This window comes from Papaver somniferum, chromosome 1 (genome assembly GCF_003573695.1).
Source record: "Papaver somniferum cultivar HN1 chromosome 1, ASM357369v1, whole genome shotgun sequence".
NCBI lineage: Eukaryota > Viridiplantae > Streptophyta > Magnoliopsida > Ranunculales > Papaveraceae > Papaver > Papaver somniferum.
Genome location: NC_039358.1, coordinates 241,612,707 through 241,637,399, shown reverse-complemented (window position 1 = coordinate 241,637,399; position 24,693 = coordinate 241,612,707). Strand labels below are relative to the sequence as shown.

Below are 24,693 nucleotides of genomic sequence, written 5' to 3'. Positions count from 1 at the left end.
ATTCTGGGTCTATTTATTAATCTATTGACAATCTTAGGTTATTCTTACCTTCTTTGATTTGTATGATGATAGGGAGCAAGAGATCTATCAAAACCTTCACTAACTGAAATATTGCAAAAACATGAGGCTGAAAGTGAAGAAGAAGGCAAGAAAATGTTGAAAAAGAGAAGGCATGATGAGTCTGAAGAACAATCATTTGAAAATCAGGGAGGAGAGCCCTGAATGCGAATTTGAGAAATGGGAAGCTCAAGAAAGCTAAATATGTTAGTTTTCTTTTCTTTGGTTTGAAAGGAATGTTTCATCACAAAATTGGTCAAAAAGACCAACACAAACATCTCTTGGGTGAAACGGACTGCTAGGTTTAGATACTGTTTATATGGACATTAAACAGAAAAATACTGTTCATTTAGCCAAAATGGATATTTGACCCAGGAAAAAAAAAAGTATCAATCACCTAAAATACCCCTTTTTAGTCTAACAACAACCAAAACTCCACCAGTTGTACGTGCTTCTTAACTGCAACACCTAAAATACCACTTTTTAGGCTACGACCAAGCAAAACAGACACCTCAAAATTAGCCTGGAACAGGAAGTTCTAATAATCTGGAAAATAAAAAATCAGAGCAGTCTAAACAAGTGCCGACAACACCTACCTGAGTGAAACGGAAAATGTTATCAAAAAAGAAAATCACATCCCGACCCTCAGCATCTCTAAAGTGCGCATAAACATACAAACCAATAAGTCCAACACCTACGCATACTGTCGAACAATATGCGTAGGTGTTGGAGGATTAGATTTTACCGGGTTCACACATTGACAAAGCAGTTGGAGGATTAGATTTTTCCGGACTCACCCTACAAAAACAGAGGTTATGATGTTGCATCAATATTGCTGAAGCACACGTGTATTTTCCGGACTCACTCTACAAAAACAGAGGCTATGATGTTGCATCAATATGAGTCTGTTTTGTCGTAAAAAAACTTCATAACTCAGACGAGACAAACTCCAATCAAGGAATTCGACGCCAAGATAAGATGCAGGTCAGCAATATGTAAAAGATAAAACCATGTTTGACACCGTCCTGAAAGTCGAGAATAACAACTACTCCTTCGTATAAGTTCAGATGACACCCCCTGGCCAAATACAAGAGCAACATGAGCACTCCAGATTGCATTTCTTGCATAACGAATGACACATATGTCAGTTGGACGACAAAATTAGTCACATGATCAATCGATCTCAGCATGTACACCAACCATATGATCAGTTACTTTCTATGACTTTGTTTGCTAACAACAAAAGGGAATAAAATTAATGAAGATGGAAGCAAGACAGAACACCTAACAAAATCTATAGTATGATAAATCATGATGCAGATACTGCCATATCTCAAACAACAATCTACCACATACAAGCAGGTCAATACTCATTCAAAACTATGCAGCAAACAAAAAGTTAAATTTTACCGGAGAAGCTCCATAATCTCGACAAACAACTTGAGGCTAACGAAACCAATATAATAAGCAAAGATAATCCAGAATATACAAAATGCCATGTATCACATATAGATAGAGAACCAAAAGTGCTCCACAATGTATAATGAGAAAAGTAAGTTAAAACTCTCAGTGACCGATGCAATTCTCCGTCTTTAAACACCAAGCTGGCTACTACCATCGGTGAAAACTAGAGGCTTAGAGCTAACCACGCTATGGAAAAACAAATCATTCAATTATCAAAACCACTAGAACATTAAGGGAACAAAGACAAGATAAGGCAAACAAAACCACGAAAACCATCAATAAAAACTACAAATCATTTACCTCCCAAGCAACCACGACATTATTCACATAAGCTAATCCTGGGGTTAGTCATAACACGAATCCTGAAGACAGATTATCCTTTTTACTTTAAAGTAAGTTTTGCATCAATATTGTCTGCCTTGCATCATATTGCACAAGTCAATATCTCATCATATCGATCTAGTGGAGTAGTCAGGTTGGACTAAAACAAAAACAAACGTATTAGAAACTAAACCAGAAACACACTTCATGATTAAATAATAACGATTATGAAACCGTCTTTTACAACCTTAGTAATATCTTCTCATCTTCTATTGAAAGTAATACCTTAAAAAAGTTATATTACATTCTACTACTAGATGAAATTGGTTTCATCCTGAGTATTTTCACGAAATAAAGTTATATCAATGAGTGATCTATATGAAACTGATTTCATCGTGAGTATTTTGACGAAAACACAACTATATCACAGACTATAACTAGATGAAACCAGTTTCATCCTAGTATAACATGGATGGAACCAATTTCAGGTCAATCCAAAAAAGGATGATACTGGTTTCATCCTCGTATAACATGGATAAAAACAATTTCAGGTCAATCCAGAACTACAACTAGATGAAAGTGGTTTCATCCTGAGTATTTTCACGAAATAAAGTTATATCAATGAGTGATCTATATGAAACTGATTTCATCGTGAGTATGTTGACGAAAGCACAATTATATCACAGATTATAACTAGATGAAACCAGTTTCATCCTAGTATAACATGGATGAAACCAATTTCAGGTCAATCCAAAACAGGACGATACTGGTTTCATCCTAGTATAACATGGATAAAAACAATTTCAGGTCAATCCAGAACAGATGAAACCAATTTTCATGTTACTATCAAACATTGATGAAATCAATTTCAAAACAAACTAATTCGCTAATTTCATCATCACTGTCATTGTGGAAGGAAAATCGAGAGAATTAAGGTAGTTAACGCCTAAACACCAGTTTCATCCGTGTTTACACAAGAAGAAAAAAACAGAATGAAATTTCACTCATAAAAATGATTCATTTCAGAAAATTAAGGTAGTTAACATCAATTCCTGTGAAATTGATGAGTTCGGTTAATAAAATCATGAAAAAAAATTAGGATCGAGAAACTTACCAGTGAATGAATTTGAGAACTCTAATTTTGGTTGGAAGAGAAAACCCTAATTTTGCTTTGAATGAATTTGAGAACTCTCCATTTAATTAGGGTTGCCGTTGTTTTTGTGGTGGTGGTGATATCAATGTCGACGATGATGTTGATGTTTGCGGTGGTGGAGGAAGGTGGTGGTGTTGGTTGTAGTTGCTGTAGATGTTGATGGTGGTGGCTGTAGTATTGTCGATGGTGGTGCTGATAGATCTGGTTATAGACATGGATAAACACGATGTTGTCGACGGCGTTGTTGTTTTCTGGTAGTAGAGATGGTGGTGGTGGTGTCGATGTTGGTGGTGGAGAAATTTGATGTCTGTCGATGGTGATATTTGGTGTTTCTGGTAGTGGAGATGGGATTAACGGAGGTGGAAGAAGATGAAGGTGTTGGTGGTTTTGTTGAAGAGAGAAGAAGAACGAGTTAAGGTTTTGGTGGACGTGGCAGGGTAGCTGTGTCCATTTCAATCAAAAGATTCTTTTGGTCATTTGACCCAGATGAAATCTCTACCCGTCCATTTGGCCCAGAAAACATCCATTTTTGGCTATATAGCCCATTTTCTGATGTTTCATCCGGTGCTCCGTCGAATATGCTTGGTTCTTCAATTTCCTTGATCAGTGCTACCAAGAAGACCAAGAACACGAGTAGTATTAGTACTGGATGAATTAATCAGTCTTGTAACTCATCCAGTTTTACAGTTTTTGTTTTACAGTTTTTGATTTCCACTTATGTAAATTTAATTCGTTGAGATATGTTTTCTCCAATTCAAAAGATTGATACAATCAAATAAATTCGTTGTTTTGGCTCTAAAATTCCAAACCAACGTGAATGCTTTAAATCCTAATTTCATTAGAACTCACTACAAATTCTTGGCATTCAGTTGCGTAACTGTTGGGCATGGTTCACTGGTCACTCGAAACACATGAACAAAATGCTATGCTACCAGAATTAGGCTGGTGGTTTCTGTCTTAGGTTGATTATGTTTGGGTGTAATTGATGAAGAAGGCCAAGTATTTGCGACATGGGTCTCCAAGACTCCCTAAAAACCTCTGGGAATTAGCAGGGGAACCCAATTGAATGTAAGTTGGATGGCTAGCCCCTCGATATATGTCTCTAAATTCGCCGCAGCTTCACTTTATGATATTGGCTCGACAGAATATAAAGTGGGAAGGAGAATGTCAAAAAGAGACGGTAAGAGAAAGATTTGGCTTTGATGAACAAACCTACTAATCAAGTTGATATCTTATCTTCTCTAAGGACTACTTTTGTTCATTTCACTTTGGCTTTTAAGAAAGAAAATTCACCAAAACATACTTGATTAACACTTTGGCTTTTAGTAGATGAAAATTTCAACGAAACATAGATCTCCCTTAACTAATGCAAAATCCCCGTACCTTTGGCGGAGCCAGAAATCCTACTACGGGGAAGCAACATCTCGATAAGCGTGCAAATTGCAATTGAGCAAAAAGGGCTTGGAAGCCCAACTTAGGCTTCGGAGCCAGTTGGGCTATACTATATATACACTAGTTCCTCCCAAACCTCTGGAGCTCGCACTACAGACGGAAAGGGGTGAGTATAATTATTACTGGGGTATTTATTACACAGAGAAACACTTTTATCTTGTTGGTATAATGTTGATTAGATTGGGTGGATGTAAAACTGACCCAGTTCTTCATTCTTCTTCCCACAATTTGGCAAATCTTTGACATTCATCTCCTTTAGTTTTGTTTTGAGTCCATAAATTTGTTTAATTTTTGAAATATTAGCTTTCTTCAGTGGATGTGTGTTCAATGATTAATTTTATGTAGTAGTAGGGTCCTAACAATGAGAAATCTAAGAATTATTCTATGTGATGAGTTACATAGTTGACTAAGAAATACTATGTAGGTAGCTCACGGATGCGTGCTATTCCAACACCCATCTTTTTGAATAATAATGTGAGTCAACTCAGTTACATGACTGGCCAGTAGATTAAAAACAGACACAATTAACACTTTTTACAATGATATATAAACCGTTTTCAAGAACATCATAAATAACAAAACTAGTTTAAATGGTTTGATCTAGATTAAAATTATCAAATCCAAATCTACATCCAGTAAAGATGCTAAAATCCAACCATTTCTCAAATTTTCTTCAAAGCTATAGTAACACAGTTGACAATCAAAGGAGTAGCAGGATCCATAAATCCTACCAACAATGGGAATCTACCATAAGGCATCCAAAGACCATCTTAGATCGAAATGGTCCAGTGGGCAACGAGACATATTTTGTCCCATAAGGCCCATTTTGGATCAACAACACGTAGAGGTGTAAATTGGGCTGTGCCAGCACGAGCATAGCCCAGCCCGTGATTTAGCCCAGCACGTTAGTTTTGTGGGCTGTGATGGGTTAGCCTAATTGTCACAGTAGCACCGCACAACACGCATCACGGATAAACACGTGGCCCAGTCCAGCACAACACGTTAAGAAAGCACGTCATATCATGCACAAGTAAACCATATAACAAGGCAAAATACATCACATTTTGTGTATATTTCACAAAAGAATCACTATTCTAACTAGTTTTTGACATTTTATGCTGGCTTATTTTTATAACAACACATATAATACCTAAATATTTAGAAAATATATTTCAATATCGTTGTGATAATGTCGTTGCCCTATATTTGATTAGAACATTAATTTACATGACAATGATCCAATTTTATATTCGTTGGACTATTTCTTTTAATGAATAAATTTATTAATTTTATTTGAAATAATTTCAAATGATATGTTGTGTATTTAAATTTTCGTGATAATGTATGACTTAGTGTATACATTAAATGATTTAAAATTGTTTATAACACGTGTGCCAACACGGCACAACACGGTACATCACGTTTATTCGTGTGATGTGCCCGTGGGCTGTGTTGTGCCTAGCTTTTGACTAGTAAAGCACAGCACGGCACAACACGTTTAAATGGTTGGCACAACACAGCACGACACATGGCACGTGAAGCACGCGACTTCGTGTGCCGGGCTGTACCAGGCCGGCAAATTTTACACCTCTACCAACATGTACGTGCTAAATTACATGGCGAAATAGTTACATTTTGGTTTACACGATCACATGATAGATTTTGGGGCCAGACAACATATTTCGAGTCAAAACGCAAATTACTTCGAGGCATATTTTAGAAGGAAATTTCTATTTTCGTAGAAGGAAAGCATAATTAAATTGTTTACTTCATACTCCTTCCGTTTCTGGAAAATGTTACTTTCACATTTTTTAGTTCGGGCTATTTTAAAGTTAAAATGAAAAAATGAAAGTAATTCTTTTTTTAGAAATGGAGGTATTACTATTTTGTGTTTTCCAAGCATAATTTATCAACACAATATTGTTTATGAAATTGTCCTACCGACATTGTAACCTTGGTGTACTATTTAAAGAATAATAATCTTCCGCTAATAAATGGCATAAATGTTCCTAAACGAAGATAAAGTTCTTAATCAGTTGTTAATTAACTTTTGATTACATATTCTGTTACATCATTATGCTAATTAGATTGAGTGGTTGTAAAGGTATCTCATTTGCTCACTTTTCCTCTTGGCATCAAATTTTAGTTTAATACAAATTGTCTTTTCCTTTCTATAAATAATTTAGTTTATCTTTACGAAGGGTCACAATTAATGTAGACACCTCTAAGATTATAAGATGGATTATATGGGTGTAAGTCAAGAACTTGGTTGTCAAAAATGGCCCAATGTGAGGACACGTTTAAGGGTTTGTACCTCACAAGTACAAACACTGATGTGTATTGAGAGAGTGAAACTTACCGTCTGATGGTTACTTGCTGCCGTCCTTTGATGTTGCATACTTTCCTAATAGCACCGTAAAAAGTCCATTTTTGTTTGATCCATCACAGATTTGGTGCCGGTAAGTTTTGAATTCAAGTAACTGGTTTCATCACCTAACAATTTTATAATTATATATTACGGTGATACCGGCTGTTATGTTAGATATCGGCTACGGTATGACATTAGATAGTTTCTTTATATGATGCCTTACAAACTACCGCACAACAACAACCGTAAAGGCGAAAAAAAATAAAGAAAAAGATAAAGGGGTTGCGATGATGAAATTGGCCCCTTGAAGAGAAACACAAGGTCATGGATCAGACCTTTTACCCACACCTACTCAGTTCTATCTTGTTTTCAGCACACCTACTTTGATCTCTTTCACATACATCCTATCCCTAAAATATCTGGTTTCAAAAATCTGAAAAATAATAGAGAACTAGCTACTTACTTGTTACTTACATTTCTTGCAAGGCGTAAACAAGGATTCTAACATGGACGAATCCAGAAAACCTATCTAGCATGGAAGAAAACCGCTAACCTCTGTCATGGACTCTTAGATCGCGCCATTCACTTAGATAGTTGAGACGGTGCACCTATGAGAGTTCAATTGAAAAGTTAAGTTAGGATTGAAGCAGGTGCCATCATCTATCTATCACATCAAATTAAGACATGGGGGACACTTTTAAGCGACGGTTTCTTCTTCACACTAACGTTTTTTTTAATTCTTCTTTGTACTAATAGTGATAAAGGGTGACAACGAAAAATGTTAAAAAGAATATCTAGCCAAGAATTCAAGAATGAACAGTTCTAGACAACGACTAGTAAACAATGACTAGCTTGGGATTTGCTAATCTAGACTCCAAATATCGATATTTATGTATCCTTCCAAGACATATAATTTGGGTTGTTGAGATTATCAACAGTTTAGGTTCGTTAATCTCCCTGTTTTTAAGTTAAAAGTTAGCAACAATACTCTTTCTTTATATAATAAACAATTAAACTGCACACGAGCCTGACTCTCGTATATGAAGATCTACATTTTCTGCATTGCAAGACACCACAATTTATCACAAGGTTGCTATATAACGGGTTATTCCCAAGCTTTCACTTGTGATTACCGGTGCCAAGCAAAAACAACCCTCCAAAAACTAAAAAGCCGGAATTTGATACTCTGTAAAATTTGATAACCTCCGATAGCAGCCTTGCATGGTAGGATCTATAGTTCTAGACTAGACGGTCCTTTTCTTATTAATACTAGCAATAGTCAAGTCAAGGAGTCGAACATTATTTTCCTTCTTAAATTCTATGTAAGAGTACTCTTAGTTGAAATTTCTATGTACTACTACTACTGTCTTCTCTTAATAGCTCTCAATTTCTCTCTCTCTCTCTCTCTCTCTCTCTCCCCCAAGCCTCTAGCTCTCAAGCTCAAAATTAAAAGTTTTCTCACAGTTTATTCTCTTTAATTTCTCTCCTTGGGTCTGGCTTCTTTTCTGCTCTGTCTGTGTGTAACCATGGAAGAACGTTATGAGGCAGTGAAAGAACTTGGTTCAGGGAATTTTGGAGTAGCAAGGTTGGTGAGAGATAAGAAAACTAAAGAACTTGTTGCTGTCAAATACATCCCCAGAGGAAAAAAGGTAATTTCATTTTCTTACTTCCCTATAACTTGTTACTCAGAATCAAGAAGTAATAGTTTTTACCTTTTTCTGTTCTTGAATCTTATTCATCATTTTTCTGGATTCAGATTGACGAAAATGTTCAGCGGGAAATTATCAATCACCGGTCATTGAAGCATCCAAATATTGTTCAATTCAAGCAGGTACGGTGTTGATTCTCTTAATTCATTTACATTTGAAATTTCCCCAAGTTTTTGGAAATTAATAAGAATGCGAAGAATGTTGTCAAAGATTGTCAGGAATCTGAAACTGTTATTATGTGCAGGTTCTGCTAACACAAACACATTTAGCTATTGTCATGGAGTATGCAGCTGGTGGTGAACTTTTCGAGAGAATCTGCAGTGCAGGCCGATTCAGTGAAGACGAGGTAGAATCAAACAAACTCTAGTTGATTTCTTAGTCTTTTCAAGAATCATTTGCTCGTTTCTCATCAACTATAACGTGTCCAATTTCAACAGGCAAGATTTTTCTTCCAACAGCTAATATCGGGAGTCAGTTACTGCCATTCCATGGTATCTTCTTTTTCATTATTTCAGATCATAATCTGTTTCACATTCTTTCAGCCAACATGACGGATCCGGCTCTAATCTTTTGTGCTACAGGAAATTTGTCACAGGGACCTGAAGCTAGAAAATACACTCCTTGATGGAAATCCCACACCACGCCTTAAAATATGTGATTTCGGTTACTCCAAGGTTAGTGTATATCTTGCTTCTGGGCTTTTATGCTTTAGGATACATCAGGACACTCTATTGCATATATTTGATGTGTGGTTGCTTTCATTTCAATGCAGTCGGCTATATTGCATTCACAACCCAAATCAACAGTGGGAACACCAGCTTACATTGCTCCAGAGGTGTTGTCACGAAAGGAATATGATGGAAAGGTATGCATCTTCCATGTTATGTTTATTCACTGACATGGTTCATACCATAATTACGCGAATCAATGTATGTATCCGGGGTCTTAACATTTCCATGGTAAAATACAGATAGCAGATGTTTGGTCTGCTGGTGTTACACTGTACGTTATGTTGGTAGGAGCATATCCATTTGAGGATCCCGAAGATCCCAGAAATTTCAAGAAGACCATCGGAGTAAGTTTTTCGCTGGCAACCACTTAAACCAATCACTAATTTTTTGATACATAGCTGAAGATCCACCTGCTAATTACTATGATTACATATACCTTGCAGAGAATCATGAGCGTAACATACACAATACCGGACTATGTCCGCGTATCTGTAGAATGCAGGCATTTGCTCTCACAAATTTTCTTCGCGAACCCATCAAAGGTAAGTCTTTGCACATCAAGAGATTGTCTTTTTTTTCTTCTTCGTTCCTGCTTTAGTTTTCATGCTGGCCTCACATTCCGTAATCCTCAGAGGATCACCATTCCGGAGATAAAAAGACATCCCTGGTTCCTTAAAAACTTACCAAGAGAGCTGGTGGAAGCTGAGAAATCAAATTACCATTACCAGCCAGTTGAAAATCACCAACCAACCCAAAGCGTGGAAGAAATAATGCAGATTATCCAAGAAGCACGCACACCAGGAGAAGAATTGAACACGCAGAACCAGACCACAGTCGGAATGATGGATCCTGAGGATGACGAGAGCAATGCTGAATCTGAAGCCGAGGGCAGTGGAGATTTATGGTAAAAACTACAGTGACATTGTTCTAGTTAAAACCATTTTGTACGGTCAAACCAAACTATGGAAGAAACAACACAGAGGCTACTCCAAATCGAGTGAATTGGAAACCCGAAACTGTATTTCATTTTGTGAGTTTATGAATTGTTCTCGAACTGTTAGACATTTAAGTTTCAAGTTTTTCCAACTTGTATTTTTTCAGAAATTTCTCGTCTCATACAGTGTTTGATCTAGAATCACTTCTACATGCCTCTACTAGTTTAGTGCCTCTGCTTATCGTCAAGGAACAGTTACCAGTCCATGAAAATTATACAACCTGTTCCAGAAGAAGCAGAAGAAGAAGGAATTCGGGTGCTCAAAATTTCTTCACCAGATAAGAGGATTAGAAAGTGTTAAGCAATTAGTAATCGATCCTGGTTTGTATACGCTTCATTTTTACCAAAACTTTTACCAAGACAGACTGTGAGTGGTTTACTGTGTTTTACAACTAACAGGCATGATGCATTTTTCATTTATAACCCTGTAACCGGAGAAAGATCGCCTTGGATCGAAACTAACAAAACGGGTGGGAAATTTAGGTGCATTGCGTTTGGATTTAATCCGCAGAGTCTTGAACATAAAGTTATCCGGATTTCAGGTACTTTGGGTTGTAAGTACAGTTGGGGTGAAAGAACATCTTCGAAAAGACCTAAGGTGATCAAGTTGTTCAAGTGTTTACTGTTGGGGAAAATGATAATGCATGGAGAAGAATCGATGCGGTTCCACCCGTTGCCATCGGTCGTGAAGTTCCATTTTATGTAGATGGTTGTGTATGTTGGCGGTTCTGGGATACTGAACCAGGCGCTGATCAAGTAGAAGAACTAATAATGAGATTTGACATTGCAACTGAAAAGTTCAGAGTTTTTTCAGTTCCTGATTTCGTGGTTAATCCAGAGAGACGACTACTTAAGTGGAACCGGTCAAATTGTGTTGAGCTAACAGAGATTGATGGACGCATAGCGATATTAAGCTGGATAAATGCTCTAGAAATTTCTCTATGGACATTTCATGAAGATGCAGATGGTGGTAACATCAAGTGGACTGAAGAGGTTATCGATATGCCTCCCCATTGGGGTGGACACACGGATCTTTCAATTGAAGCTCTTGCGGGAACAAATCTAATCTTCCTACAATCACAATGGTGAGACAGCATTTTCTATAACAATCGGAACACCAAGGAGTCCATAAGGCTTCCAATCCCGCCCGATGAAAGTGTCCGTCCAAGTGGAAAAGGGTAATACAAGTGTAGTCCAGAGGTATGAACAATCTTAGGGACTGGAGGCTAGAATTTTTTTTCTTTTCATTCCGGTGGAGCAACAACACCAAGGCTACTCCAAAAATTGAGTGAATTGGAAATCCGAAACTGTGTTTCAAGTTTCTAAATTCTATTTTACTGAAATTTCATGGCTCATACAATGTTTGATCTAGAATTCAATGTGACAATGTACATCAAAAATATACTTTTACATGCCTCTACTAGTCTAATGATGACTCTGGTAATCTCAAGGAGGAGTTTACAAAGGAAAACAGGCAGATATTACCAGTGAACGAGCGCTAGCAGTGATCTTCTCTCTTTTGCAGACCAGCCATAGTCGACTACGCCCACACTCTTTTTCTAGGCACAAGATCCGACGTCTTAATGTCATCAATTTTTGCAGCTAAGATGAAGTCATTTATACTTAGTCCACCTGCAATAACCAAAATTCCGGAAAACAAAGAAGCAAACTCATCAGAGTGTCTAAGGCTGGAATGACAAATTGCCAAGTGGTGCACAACCTAACATTAAGCCAGAATCCCCATCACACTGCAAGCAAGTGGTGCACAACCATACGAAATCATGAAACGCTCTATACTTCAAATACATATAGCATGTTACTTACCGATTGAAGGAGTGTAGATTTGAGCTCTAACTTGATTAGGTTGTTCCAAATGAAGATCCGGATAAAACCCAGTGGTTGCAGCAACATTGTAAATCCTGTTTATTAGCTCAATCCCACTTTTGTAATCTTTCAATTTCCATAGACATTGTAGTCTTAGTATACCTGTTCCATCATCTTCCGCCAATCTCCACCCAATAACCTAAAAAAACATTCAAAATCACATCAAAATGTTAAACAGTTTCGCCAATGTTGCACTTGCATTTAGCGCAGACAATGCACGGGAGGCAACCTTTAGATTGCGCATATGGCACCAAATGCTGGTGCATTTCAATTTTCAAGATATCAAACAAATTTTCACACTCATAATCGGCAACCAGAGACAATCCGGCAACTGAATTTAAATTTCCGGAAAGAGACTTTTCGGAATTGTTTTTTTTTTTACCTTTCTCAGGAGCTGTTGGGCAACTTGCTTAGTAAGAGGAGGCTGTGAAGGGTCAAGAGGAGTACATTCCTGTGAAGAAAGTGAAAGAGCAGAGATATTGGGTATTAGAATTTTATGTTCTGTATTACCACTACCCAATACTTTATCACCAAACTGACTCTCAATTTCAGCTGGAAATGGATCTCTAGCACCAAAATCACCCAACATATCATCACCACCCAAACCACAACTCACAACCTTTCTATCATTTCTATGAGCAAGTGGAGTAGAATTGAAATTGAAGCCGAATTCTTGGTGTTTTGGGGCTGAAATTGGAGTTCTGAATTGAAAACAGAGTGAAGATGAGAGATTGAGTGCCATTGGAGAAGCAAAGGTCAGAGCTTTGTGAATAACAAGAAATGGCGGTGTTGGTTAGAGATAAGAAAAAGATAGAATATTTGAGGAAAATTGGAATTAAAAATTGGGATACAATTAGCCCCTTGTTTTGGTTCCAATTCTGTTCCAGAAATTTCTTAGAACCAAAAAAAACTTACCTTTTAGGTTTAAATTGACTTAAACCCTCTTTTCTTTCTCCCTCTCAAAAACCCATTTCTCTTCTTCTTCTTCTTCTGAAACTGAAACTGAAAACTGAATATCTGCTAATCTGGGCAGGTAATGCAGAAGCTCAGATCAATAACTTGATGATATGACTAGTGCAGGTATTGCTAAAGTGTACAGCAGCATCAACTATGGTGGTGCATCTGCATCTGCATTTGCAGCAAGCTTCTCTAATCAACAAGGTATGTTGTCATTGTGTTCCTTCAAAAACCCTAATTTGGATAAGAAAAATGGTCAATATGGGTCAACCCAGAAACTATTCATCATATTCAAGATCAAAGGATTGTTTCCTGCATCAGTTTACCCCTTTTAAGAAAAATGTCTGTGGTGGTTCATTAAGTGTTTGTATTAATTCCAATGAGAAAAGAAAGATTTTTATTGGTTTATCGAAAATTATTAAACATGGAAAAGGTTCTGTTCTGAAGGATCTTTGTTTAGGTAATAATCAATTTTGGCCTTTTAATCTTGTAGAGATTATGAAATTGTTTGGTGATTCAATTTTGTCGCGGGCATTCTTTAAATTTGTTTGTGTGAATGATTCTGATTTTGATAGTGATAGTTCGATTAGGTTGTATTGTGAATTAGCTCATGTTTTAGCTTCACAAGATATGAGGTATTTGTCACAAGATGTGATTTGCATTGTGGTAAAGAGAATTGGAATAAATCGTAGCCGTGACTTGATTGATTTAATGTGGAATAGTCGCGAACGTTATTTATATGAGTCTGATTTTTCGGTTCTTGATTCGTTAATGAGGGGGTTCATGAAGGCTGGTTTGGTGAAGAATGCATTGGTGGTTTTGGATAAAATGAGGGAGGAGGGATTGGTGCCGAGTTTGTCTGCTATGGGCATTCTTTTCAGAATATTGCTTGCGGTTGGTGATTTTAGTACTGTTTGGAGATTGTTTAGAGATATGGTTGTGAAAGGGCCAAGGATTTCGACTAATGAGTTTAATGTTATGTTAGATGGGTTTTGTGGGAAAGGGTGTTTTCAAGTGGTGGTGAGTTTGTTTTATTTGATGAGTAAATTTGGTTGTGAGCCGGATGTGTTTACATATAACATTTTGATCAAGACTTATTGTATTGACGGACGATCTTCTGAAGCTTTGGCATTGGTGAGGGAAATGATTGACAAGGGCTGTGGACCAAATGTGGTTACGTTTAATACAATTATTGATTCTTTCTGTAAGCAGGGTAACATGGTAGAAGCAAGAAGGTTGTTCGATCAGATTCAGGAGAGGAATATTAAACCAAATACTGTCACGTATAATACGCTCATTAATGGGTATGTGAAGGCCAGGGAGATTCGTCTAGCTAATTTACTTTATCAAGATATGAAGGTGAAAGGTCTACCTGCTGATGGTGTTACTATAAACACTATGATCTATGGGCATTGCAAGTTCGGTCGGGAAGAAGATGGTGAGAAATTGTTGGGGAATGTTTCTGTTGCAGGTCTAATTCCTTCAACAGATATTTCAGTTGCTGGGTTATGTTGGGCAGGTCATCTAGATGATGCAATGGGGTTGCTACAAGATATGCTCGCAAAGGGAATGCCTCCAAGCGTTGTTGCTTTTAACTCGATCATTGCTGGTTATAGTAAAGCAGGGAGAGAAGATAAAGCCTTTGAAGTGTATAGGTCAATGGTGGAATTTGGTTTAACCCCATCATCCTGTACTTGCAGTTCTCTTCTTCTGGGTTTGTCAAATAGGGGAATGCTTCAAGAGGCCGGGGAACTTTTCGATAAATTGGTAGATAAGGGATTTCCGATTAACAGAGTTGCTTTTACTGTTCTTCTAGATGGGTATTTCAATAGTGGAGATCTTGTAAGAGCGCATAGATTGTGGGGTGAGATGAAGAGTAGACGGATATGTCCTGATGTGGTCGCCTTTTCAGCATTTATAGATGGACTTTCTAAAGCAGGTCGTATGGAGGAGGCTTACGAGGCCTTTGAAGATATGTTGAGAAGAGGTATCACCCCGAACAACTTCACTTACAACTCTTTAATTGGCGGCTTCTGTAATTGTGGCAACTTGGACTTAGCGTTGAAGTTGGAGAAAGAAATGAGACAAAATGGGCTTGTTCCAGATATTTTTACTACTAATATGATTATTAATGGGTTTTGCAAACAGGGTAGTATGAAGGCGGCAAATAATGCTTTCATGGATATGCACAGATTCGGGCTGACCCCAGATATAGTCACATACAATACTTTGATTAGTGGATATATTAAGGCCTTCGACCTGGTAAATGCTGAGGACTTCCTAGTTAAGATGTGGGATAATGGATGGCAGCCTGATATTATCACGTACAATACATGGATCCATGTGTTTTGTAGTAGCCGTAAAATTGTTCAAGCTGTGAGGATGCTGGATGAGCTAATTGCATCGGGTTTTGTTCCTAATACAGTTACATACAATACCATGGTGAATGGTGTTTGCTGTGACATACTAGAGCGTGCTATGATACTTACTGCAAAATTACTTAAGATGGCATTTGTTCCAAATGTGGTGACGGTAAATACATTGCTGTCTCACTTTCGTAGGCATGGGTTGCCGCAGATGGCCTTGATGTGGGGACATAAGCTATATTTAGTGTCTTTCCCATTTGATCATGTTACTTATACGATACTGCAGAGCGCTAAGTGGGACTCATTGCAAGATGCAGAGATTGTGAAAGAGTCACCAGGGGAAGCCATAGTGGTAGACTTTCTCATGCACATTACGTTTGATTACATAGCAAAAGATATGTCTTACCGAGATAAGAACCAGCGTTACTTATCAGAAATATGTCATCACAATCTTTTGGCTCTTGGGAAATGAAATTAGTAGTACAGTTATTTGTCAGCCAGCTATCCATGGGTTAAAGGCCTGCAGCTTGGTCATGACACCCAATTATTGGAGAAGATTGAGTATTCTTTTGGTCAAGAAGTTGAGGCGTAACATTGACGCTTGCTTTTCTAGTCTGAACTGCAGCCTCCCACTTATGCTCCGTTAATCTTATTCGTATGGGAGAATATATATAACAAAATCTGGACTGTTGGGACTCATCCGAAGCTGCATTGCTGCATATTTCTGTTTTCCTGACAGAACGAGGGGATGCAGAAACTGCAGAACTTTCGCCTGCTATGTAAAATAAAGTATGTGACACAGTTACTCTTCTTTGTAGTGCATATTTCAGATTTTATCCACATCCAAAATGGGAGAAGTTATTGGGAAGATTCATTTTTATAACTGTTGTTTTCCTTCTTTGAGATTGTTTTCAGAAATGTGGGAAGGGACAATTGGTTGTTATGTTGTTAACATTAATTAGAACTTTGACTGATTATGTTTTTATGCCTCTAAATTTGCAGATGCTACAAGGAATTCGCTTTGCAGTTGAGGTTCTTTTACGACACTTGCTTTGCCCCTCATGTGTCTGGTAAAGTAGTTCTTCAACTATCAATCCTAAACTTTCGTTATGATTTTTTCTTAGTTTTCTTTAGTGAGAAATATGTACATGTTGATGCTTGTTCGCGACTAACTTAGTCATTGTGCCACAAGAACAAATAGTTGTAATGTAAATTCTCTGTGCTGTAATGAGGAAACAGCGTTTCTCTAGAATCAAATCTACTAGTGCAAATGAATATTTCGTTCCAGTGTTGTCTAAACTTGAGTTGCACCTGATAATCATGTTCTTTGAACAGGGAAATTTTTGATCCAGAACTGCATTACTATTGCAGTACTTGTAATGCTGTAATCTGTTCACAAAAGTGTATGGGGGATGCTTATGAGTAAGAGTCTGTTCCAGAATTCGGACTGGGATTATATAGTTGTTGTGATAACAGTTACAGGACAAGAGTCGGTGTTCGCTGAATGTTAGCAAAGTATTAATTCTGGAAAAGATAGGGGATCTTTGTATTGATTTAGCTGCTGGATATTGCCCAGCTCTGACTGGTGATAAAGTTCTGCCTTGTGGCAAGTATCACCCTTTGGTGGCTTACACGGACGACCTAAATCACTAAGACCATTTCATAAGCTTGGTGTACTTTAGGCAAATCCGTTCAGGTACGTTAGGCAAGTTCAAAGTATTCTTGCTCTCGACAAGTTAGTGTAAATACGAGAGTAAAAGGAAAATTTTGGCTAACGATGTTATCCTCTTTACTACTTGCAGGCGTGTAGCACCACTATCACTTACTCAGTTTGTTTCTCTCTTCTCAGTTCTCCTTCAAATCAACAGAATCAATTTCCAGAGATTCTGCGCGCGCAAAGAATAGAATGCTAAACACAAACAGTGAGTAAACTGTATATCTATCTGAAATGTGTTGCAGGTGGTGTATGTTTTCCTTCTGACTAATCTGCGTCGAATACTGCTGAATCTTACTCATCCGATCTGTCTCAGCCCTACCCAGTCAGATTTCTGAGTAATTTCTGAGTCAGGTAATGTGTATCCAACTCAGATCCAGAAACCGAGTCAGCTGAAATAGAAAACACCCCTTAGTAAAATCATGTTGTTGTTTATCATTACCCCCTTTAGATCCAACTAAATCATTTCTTTATTTAATGTGAGAAAAACTTAAAGCTGTGTAAACTTCGAGTTATCTCAGTGGATTTTGATTATATCTCAACCGTACAAATTCCTAAAGTTTGACTTATTATTAGCGATCCAACGTTTACATATTTACCACGTCAGATCATACCAGATCTTGCATCAAGATTTGCCGTCCCACGTTCACACCTTTACCTTTTCTTGTCGGCAAAACGAGATATTCTTAATGGGATTTTCTTTATTTGAAATTACGAAACTGCCACTACCCGCCAATCAACTGCTTTTATTGTATATCCATCCATCATCCACTTAGTACTTTCCAGTCTCTCTCATTATCTGAATCTGCTCCTGACTTTCAGAATTCTACGAGTGAAGAAGATGGAGGGTTTGATCAAGGGTATTCTGGATGTAGCATTAGGTGATCGAGACGACCACAACAAAGAAGAATCTTCAAATGGTCAAGACAGAGATGAAAGATCTAGATCAACATGGGCACAAGTTGTCACTGGAGATGATGATCAGGAAGATACAACAACCAAAACACCAACAACTCGTCATCAAGGTTGGAGTAGGAAGGTGAGGATGAGATCTTTATGTTTTGACTTTTGTTTCTGACTAACAATTTTATTTTCTAATTTTGGAAGGTGAGTGTTTTTTTCAAGAGATTAACAAATCTGGATGATATTGGGTATTTGGCACCTAGGTCTAAACTCGCATCAACAATGCAGGATGAAAATATTTGTGATAGTTAGTAGGATGTTACTAGGGGAGAGTGACTGGAATTTTCCAGGAGATTACCATATTTGGATGTTTGCTGGTATGTGAATGTGGGTCGGTTTAATTTTGTGTAGTTTTGATATTATACTGAGAAATGTTTGTTAAATTTGTGTAGGAAGAGGTAGAGAGGAAAGAAGAAAGAACTGAGGAATGGGAGAGTGCCGGAGGGCGACATTCTAATCAAAGACGACCTCAACAGGTTTCCTGTTTTTAGTTTCTTACCTCATTGTTTTAATTTTCTTGGTTTCTTTTAGCACTTTCTTGGTATGCTTATAATGATGTTGGTAAATTAGTAACTGGTAAATTATGATGTTGGTAAATTTATAAAGGAAAAATATTACCCCGACTTGAGTCAGTTAGTTGATTTGAGTAGGCAGTTCGATAAATTTGAACCCCTTGTTATGATCACAGCAGTTGATAATGATGAACATAGGAAGTAATGCAATTAAGATGAAGAACGATGGAGAAGAAGTAAAGATAAATTGGTCTAAAGAGGAACCAACCTCAAGATACACGGTAATAGAGGAGCCTAACCTCAAAATAACACAAGTGCTATTCCTTTTAAATAAATTTAATCGATGCCTTTTTTTTTTTTTTTTTTAATTTCAGAATCTCCTTGAATAAAGACTACAAATATATCCTTATCTGTACTTAAATCAAAGATCCTACAAACTAGGCAACGGTGCCATTAATTCTAAACATAACTAAAGACTCCCAAAGACCAGGGAATCCACTCACACCCGTAAGACAACTTAAAGTGAGAAAAATAATTTGAATTGGTTTAGTCATTCAATAGCGAGTGTTAGTGGACTCCCTGGTCATTTGGATATTTGAGTTATGTTTGGAATTAGTGGGATTGTTTCCTAGCATGGAGGATTTAAGGTTTAAGTAGGGATACAGATATATTTTGTAATCTCTATATAAGGAGATATTGAAATCAACGAAAAGACATCGGCCAAGTGTAATTTTGAGGTTAGGATCCTCTATTAGCCTGGATCTTAAGGTTGGGTTCCTCCGTAAACCTATTTACCATTACTTCTTCTGCATCATTTTACATCTTATTACCATTATTTCCTATGTTCATCTTTATTAACTACTGTGATCTTAACACCCTTTAGTGCAGATTTCCTATATTCATATTGTACATGAGTAGAGACTGATTAGGGAAGCACGTATTGATAACAGTGATAGTTTGAGTCTACTGATTATGTTCGAAATCTTTTAGTACATTCTGAATATAGGAATATAGAGAAGTTCTGTTCTTTTTCCATGCACCGTATTAGGCTTTAAAATGCCGATCATGTGTCAGCTAATCAAGTGGTTCAACTACAGGCTGCATATGGGGGAAATGACCAATATGAAGGTGCTCAAACTGATTGTAACCCGAACAAATGGAATAGAAAGGTGGAATATGATTGTTTAGTCATGTCAATTTGTTGGTTTGGGTTTTGATTCTTGAAAATGCCGAGTAATCCTATTTTGTTTGCAATAGGAGGAACAAGAGGAAAATAGTGAAGGATGGGAGACTGTTGGTAAAAAGCCTGCAAGGAGGCCTCAGGTTCACATTACTACTTATCTGAAAATAAACTTTTAACTGGTGATCTCTATTGTTCGTATTTGGGTTCTGATGTTCTGTTACTTATGCTTTGGCAGATATGGAAAGATCATAATCATGGATATAATCGGCCACCAAGTGAGCAAGAATACGCGGATGATGTTGGCCATGGTTCTAATATCGAACCGTCAAGAGAAGAGCTTGCGGATCTCTCACAAGCTTGTAATAAGCTTTGGGAACTTGATTCGAACCGTTTAGTGCCAGGAAAGGATTATGAGATTGTCTGTGGTGAGGGGAAGAAAGTGTACCAAAATGATGATATGGCGCAAGGAAGTTTATTTGATTGGCTTAGTGAAGACGTATTCAGGAAGCCTACTTATTCTCGTTTCTGTTCTCTTTTGGATAATTACAATCCCGTTGTAGGGTCTAAAGAACAAGTCTCAGCTCAAGAGAAGCAAGAGGAAGCTGCATTTATAGAGGAGATCAGTAGAACTGGACCAATCCAATATCTTCACAAGTATCTCACTTGCAAGGGCATTGTTTCTGACGATAACCAAGAATTCAAGAGAATGTTGAGTGATTTATGGTTTGGTCTTTATGGAAGAGGAGGTTCTTCCAGTAGTTCATCTGCTTTTGAACATGTTTTTGTTGGAGAAATCAAGAGTCAAGGGGAAGACCAAGTGACAGGATTCCACAACTGGCTTCAGGTTTGTAAATATTATCTTATCGATGTTTTCCTGATTATTGGTACGACGTTCAAGCTAGTGCAATTATAGTTCAACTGAAACATGACTATTGCACGGACTATGGGTTTAAAGTAATGAAATGTTTGCCTAGGTTGGAGATGGAATGACACTTTTCTTATGCTGCTAAATCGCTGTTCTTTGTTGCTAGTGTCATTCTCATCTTGCATCTTAACATTAGCATATATGGTCTTTCTTAGCAATTTTGTATTTTTTGGCCTTTTGCAGTTCTACCTAGAGGAATCAAAAGGAAGAGTTGATTATCAAGGTTATATTTTCCCACGAAGACGCGGGGAAACAGTAAGTGACTTAAACTGCAGTATTCCTTTTGTTGTCAGTGTCATTAGAAGAACATCATTGACATGTTATTCTTGTGTTAAACTATAACTGTACTCTCCAACTGTAACCATGTAATTAGGAAGACAGCTGCTAATATTTATTTTTGATACTGCCATCCTGTGAAGTGTGAACCAATTAAGCAACAGCTGCTCTCCCTCTTTTTTGCGAAAGTTACCAATGTTGTTAGGTTTGAAATGTACCGAATGCTGTACGAACTTATGATTATCATGTAGTGACTAGGTTCTGACTTGGTTCTTTTCCACCTACATATATATGATATATATCATTTTTTATTATTATCCGAAAACTGCTAATCTTGTTTCGCTGTTAATCCTACATTTACTGTAACAGTGTGTTTCCCGATGTATATTCTTCTCTAGGAGAACATGGTGTTTCTGCACGCGCAGAAACATAACTGTTATGCAAGTTGAATTCTCATTTTAGTTTTTCTCATTTCTTTGTTCTTGTGTATGCAGCCGGACTCTGAAACCCAGTTGCTTACAATTCAGTTTGCATGGAACGGTGTTCTGAAGGCTGTTTCAAGCACGTTAGTAGGAGTTAGTCCAGAGTTTGAAATTGCGTTGTATACACTGTGTTTCTTCAATGGCGGAGAGGAAAACCATATTCAAATCGGACCCTACCCTGTCAACATCAAGTGCTATCGATTAGGGAATGACAAGATTGGTTCTGCATTTCCAATAGCGGAATGTTGAAGTCCATGTGATAAGCTTCATATATTTCATTGTTATTGCTATATACAGAAGTGTAAGAAACTGTGTTAACGTGTGTATTAAACGCCAACCTCTTTTAAAAGTTGCAGTCTGACAGACATCTGAAACCTTTTAAAATTTATTGATGTATTCTATGATTTCAAATGCAATACTTTCTTTTGAACTGTACTGCATTTACTCCGCAGCTGCAAAGCTGCCTTTGTTTTCAGTATAGAGATTATTTCCGTGCCCACGTGGTATACGCCAGAGATAGAAATTCTGCATGCCTGGCAACTTCAGCAGGTTTTCAATCTTCACTACTCGGACAGTAGCCAAGTGTGTTTCTCCGAATGCTAGCTGCATTACAAACTTATTCAACCAGTTCCAGAAGTAAAACTCTAATGTCGAAACTATCTCAATTCTGCAGGATCTCGAATAAAATGGTCTGAGGCACCAGTTGATACTGAGCTGCATCACTTCCTACAGCTTAGGGCTGCATCGGTGGATACGGGCCGATCCACTGGATATGAACTGCATCAGTGGATACCGACCAATCCATTAGATACGAGCCCGTAGACGGCACTTTAAAAGTGGAAACTGGCTCAACGTGAGGTACAATCTTCTTTAATTAGGGTTTTCTTTGTTTCTCTTTGTTTTTTCTCTTCTAGTTCTGAATCTACTATAGAGAACAGTATGATCATGTTGATAACCACTGCTCTTCTTAATCTTACGAGGAACTCATAAAGCTGAAACATGCAAGTCTTGGCAGGGATCTTTACAAGAAAGGTATGTGTGTATCTTGGTTGGATCATGCGATTGTTTGGTTTGTTTCCAAATCCGTAATCATGGGTTTAAAGGTTGAAAACAAGTTTGAAATTGAAGTGTGCTTTCGTTAACAAGCTTCATTGGCTTCTTTTTATCCCTACAATAATCAATTTTACTGATCCACCGGATATTTTAGTTTTATCGGAAAACCTTATGTTATCCCGAACTGAACAAGTACGCAAAAATTTCAGCAGACAAACTTTTAGTTATCAAGTGACAAAAATAACATTCTGCCATGTTTTACATACTTGTTTGCATAACAACACAGTTTCAACTCAGATGCTTATCTCTATAGGGAGATTGACACTCCTTGCAGGCTAGTGTCAAGTAAGGGTTTTGAAATCTTCCGTGATGAATCTTTTTGGAAATAGGCGCTGGAACGGTCTTGTATGCTAACAAGTATCTAACACATGCCAGAATATTGTTTTGTCAGTTGATAACGAAAAGTTTTCCGAGATACACTAGGTACTTGTACTGACCTAAAGGGTAGAAGGTTTCCAGTAAAATTAACATATCAATAAAATGGAGTATTAGAGGGGATAAGAAGCCATGAAGCTTGTTGGTGCAAGATAATAACAATAGTGGTACTGCCAGTTATGACATGAAAGGGCATGATCAGAAAAGCGACTACTAAAATAACAATTCGTGGAATTGGATTAAGGGGTTTGACATAAAGAATGATGACTCTCTGGGAGACGTTCGCGATTACAAATAGCTATGAAGTTTCTATGGCGCAGCAGATGTAGCATATTCTATTGTTACGATCCTAAAACTGCAACTCTAAAGAACACACACACCTAAACAGCTTTAACTATTTCATTGAAAGATCTCGTAGGAAATGCTGCTGGGAATTACAAGTGCTACAAGTCCTACAATCTCTATAACAAGGACACAGAACGAGTGAGTACCTTCCTTATGTTTGAGCTAGTAAAAATAAACCCGACATGAATGAGCTTGATCAGCAATTTGTGGAATTTAAAAGCACGTGCATGTAAAATTTGGAAAGTTTACGAAATTTACAAGTGCGTGCATGTAAAATAATACTGCGTATTAGTTCTAACTTATACTACCTCTTTCTGGAAAAGTGGTACTTTCACTTTTTCATTTTAGCCTAAAAATAGGCCAAATTGAAAAAGTGAAAGTAACACTTTTCCAAAAACGGAGGGAGTATTATGTTCTTACATCTGTTTGCAGTTGCATTTACGCGGGTTATTAAGTCATGTATACTTATATGCTAATTAAGATTTCAAGTTTACGAAATGAATCAACTGACATATTGAGAACTTTTGTATGATTAGAAATACGACTACTATTACAGCAATTCGTGTAATTGGATGAAGGATGAATTCAGTATAAATTTGAAATGATCCTTAGTATGAACAAATCATATTAGTTTTCTTCTCACATCTGTTTTGCAGTTGCATTTTCGCAGTTTATTTAATTTTGTAGACTGATCTAAATGCTAAGATTTCTAGTTTATTAAATGAATCAACATGTTGAAAACTATTATATCTCATAACTTGATTAATGCATTGCTAGTTATATGAAATGATTCATCGAAATAATGAGTCACCTGTTCCATTGATATGGATACATCTGAGATCACCAAATGCTCAGGAGTTTCTCTATTCAATTCTTTTGCTTCTTCTTGTTGCTGGATATCTCGTTTGTACACATTGTTTTCCAGGCCTCCAGTGAGTTACAGACAGTTCGAAAAGATCAAATTTTTGATGATTCCCATCATACATGATTGAGTTACGGAAACTTCTGGATACGTATCCTACATCTGAACTGAACTCTTTCTGGTTAAAGAATCTCTTTCTTGTTGCTCTGGAACAATTTGGAGATTCTATAGAAGAAATATGGGTTCTGTTTCTGGTGGCAACATGCTATTGGGTGGTGGTCCCACTTATGGGGTCAAATCAATACATTCTAAGAAGAAATATTTGAATATCAATCTCATCGATATCATACCAAATCCCTTCAATGGAATTGTTTTTTCTAAAAATACGAGATATCCAAGTCGTACAAGTAAAGAATCTATCATTGATGATAAGAAGAAGAAAAAACGTGAACGTTGATTTTTAACTTAAATTGAGTATTAGAGGGGG

At 37.3% G+C, this 24,693-nt stretch overlaps 4 protein-coding genes across 7 annotated transcripts; 3 read left to right on the top strand and 1 right to left on the bottom strand.

The window, feature by feature from the left end:
* The first annotated feature begins 8,148 nt into the window (after positions 1 to 8,148).
* On the top strand, positions 8,149 to 10,399 carry LOC113321785 (serine/threonine-protein kinase SAPK3-like). The gene is made up of 9 exons (XM_026569700.1): positions 8,149 to 8,464; positions 8,572 to 8,646; positions 8,769 to 8,870; positions 8,962 to 9,015; positions 9,106 to 9,198; positions 9,297 to 9,389; positions 9,495 to 9,599; positions 9,699 to 9,797; positions 9,888 to 10,399. Exons 1-9 carry the CDS (start codon positions 8,342 to 8,344, stop codon positions 10,161 to 10,163), a joined length of 1,020 nt encoding a protein of 339 aa, XP_026425485.1. The 5' UTR covers positions 8,149 to 8,341; the 3' UTR covers positions 10,164 to 10,399.
* Positions 10,400 to 11,533: 1,134 nt separating this feature from the next.
* On the bottom strand, positions 11,534 to 12,922 carry LOC113321794 (probable pterin-4-alpha-carbinolamine dehydratase, chloroplastic). The gene is made up of 3 exons (XM_026569714.1): positions 12,516 to 12,922; positions 12,074 to 12,272; positions 11,534 to 11,881 (listed from the first exon to the last, which is right to left on the bottom strand). The coding sequence occupies exons 1-3, from the start codon at positions 12,873 to 12,875 to the stop codon at positions 11,790 to 11,792; spliced, it is 651 nt and encodes a 216-aa protein (XP_026425499.1). The 5' UTR covers positions 12,876 to 12,922; the 3' UTR covers positions 11,534 to 11,789.
* A 187-nt stretch (positions 12,923 to 13,109) lies between these two features.
* LOC113321746 (putative pentatricopeptide repeat-containing protein At1g12700, mitochondrial) lies at positions 13,110 to 17,854 on the top strand. Of its 3 annotated transcripts, XM_026569675.1 has the most exons (5): positions 13,110 to 16,245; positions 16,459 to 16,526; positions 16,792 to 17,152; positions 17,259 to 17,285; positions 17,416 to 17,854. In XM_026569675.1, exon 1 carries the CDS (start codon positions 13,244 to 13,246, stop codon positions 15,926 to 15,928), a length of 2,685 nt encoding a protein of 894 aa, XP_026425460.1. In that variant the 5' UTR covers positions 13,110 to 13,243; the 3' UTR covers positions 15,929 to 16,245; positions 16,459 to 16,526; positions 16,792 to 17,152; positions 17,259 to 17,285; positions 17,416 to 17,854. The 3 variants fall into 3 exon arrangements, with proteins under 3 accessions (XP_026425460.1, XP_026425453.1, XP_026425444.1); XM_026569668.1 differs by lacking the exon at positions 17,259 to 17,285; XM_026569659.1 differs by having other exon boundaries at positions 17,259 to 17,854.
* An 83-nt stretch (positions 17,855 to 17,937) lies between these two features.
* LOC113321768 (poly(U)-specific endoribonuclease-B-like) lies at positions 17,938 to 21,946 on the top strand. 2 transcript variants are annotated; one of them, XM_026569684.1, is made up of 7 exons: positions 17,939 to 18,209; positions 18,526 to 18,609; positions 19,743 to 19,814; positions 19,903 to 19,968; positions 20,064 to 20,672; positions 20,937 to 21,008; positions 21,524 to 21,946. In XM_026569684.1, exons 1-7 carry the CDS (start codon positions 18,012 to 18,014, stop codon positions 21,758 to 21,760), a joined length of 1,338 nt encoding a protein of 445 aa, XP_026425469.1. In that variant the 5' UTR covers positions 17,939 to 18,011; the 3' UTR covers positions 21,761 to 21,946. The 2 variants fall into 2 exon arrangements, with proteins under 2 accessions (XP_026425477.1, XP_026425469.1); XM_026569692.1 differs by lacking the exon at positions 19,743 to 19,814 and having other exon boundaries at positions 17,938 to 18,209.
* The last annotated feature ends 2,747 nt before the right edge of the window (positions 21,947 to 24,693 follow it).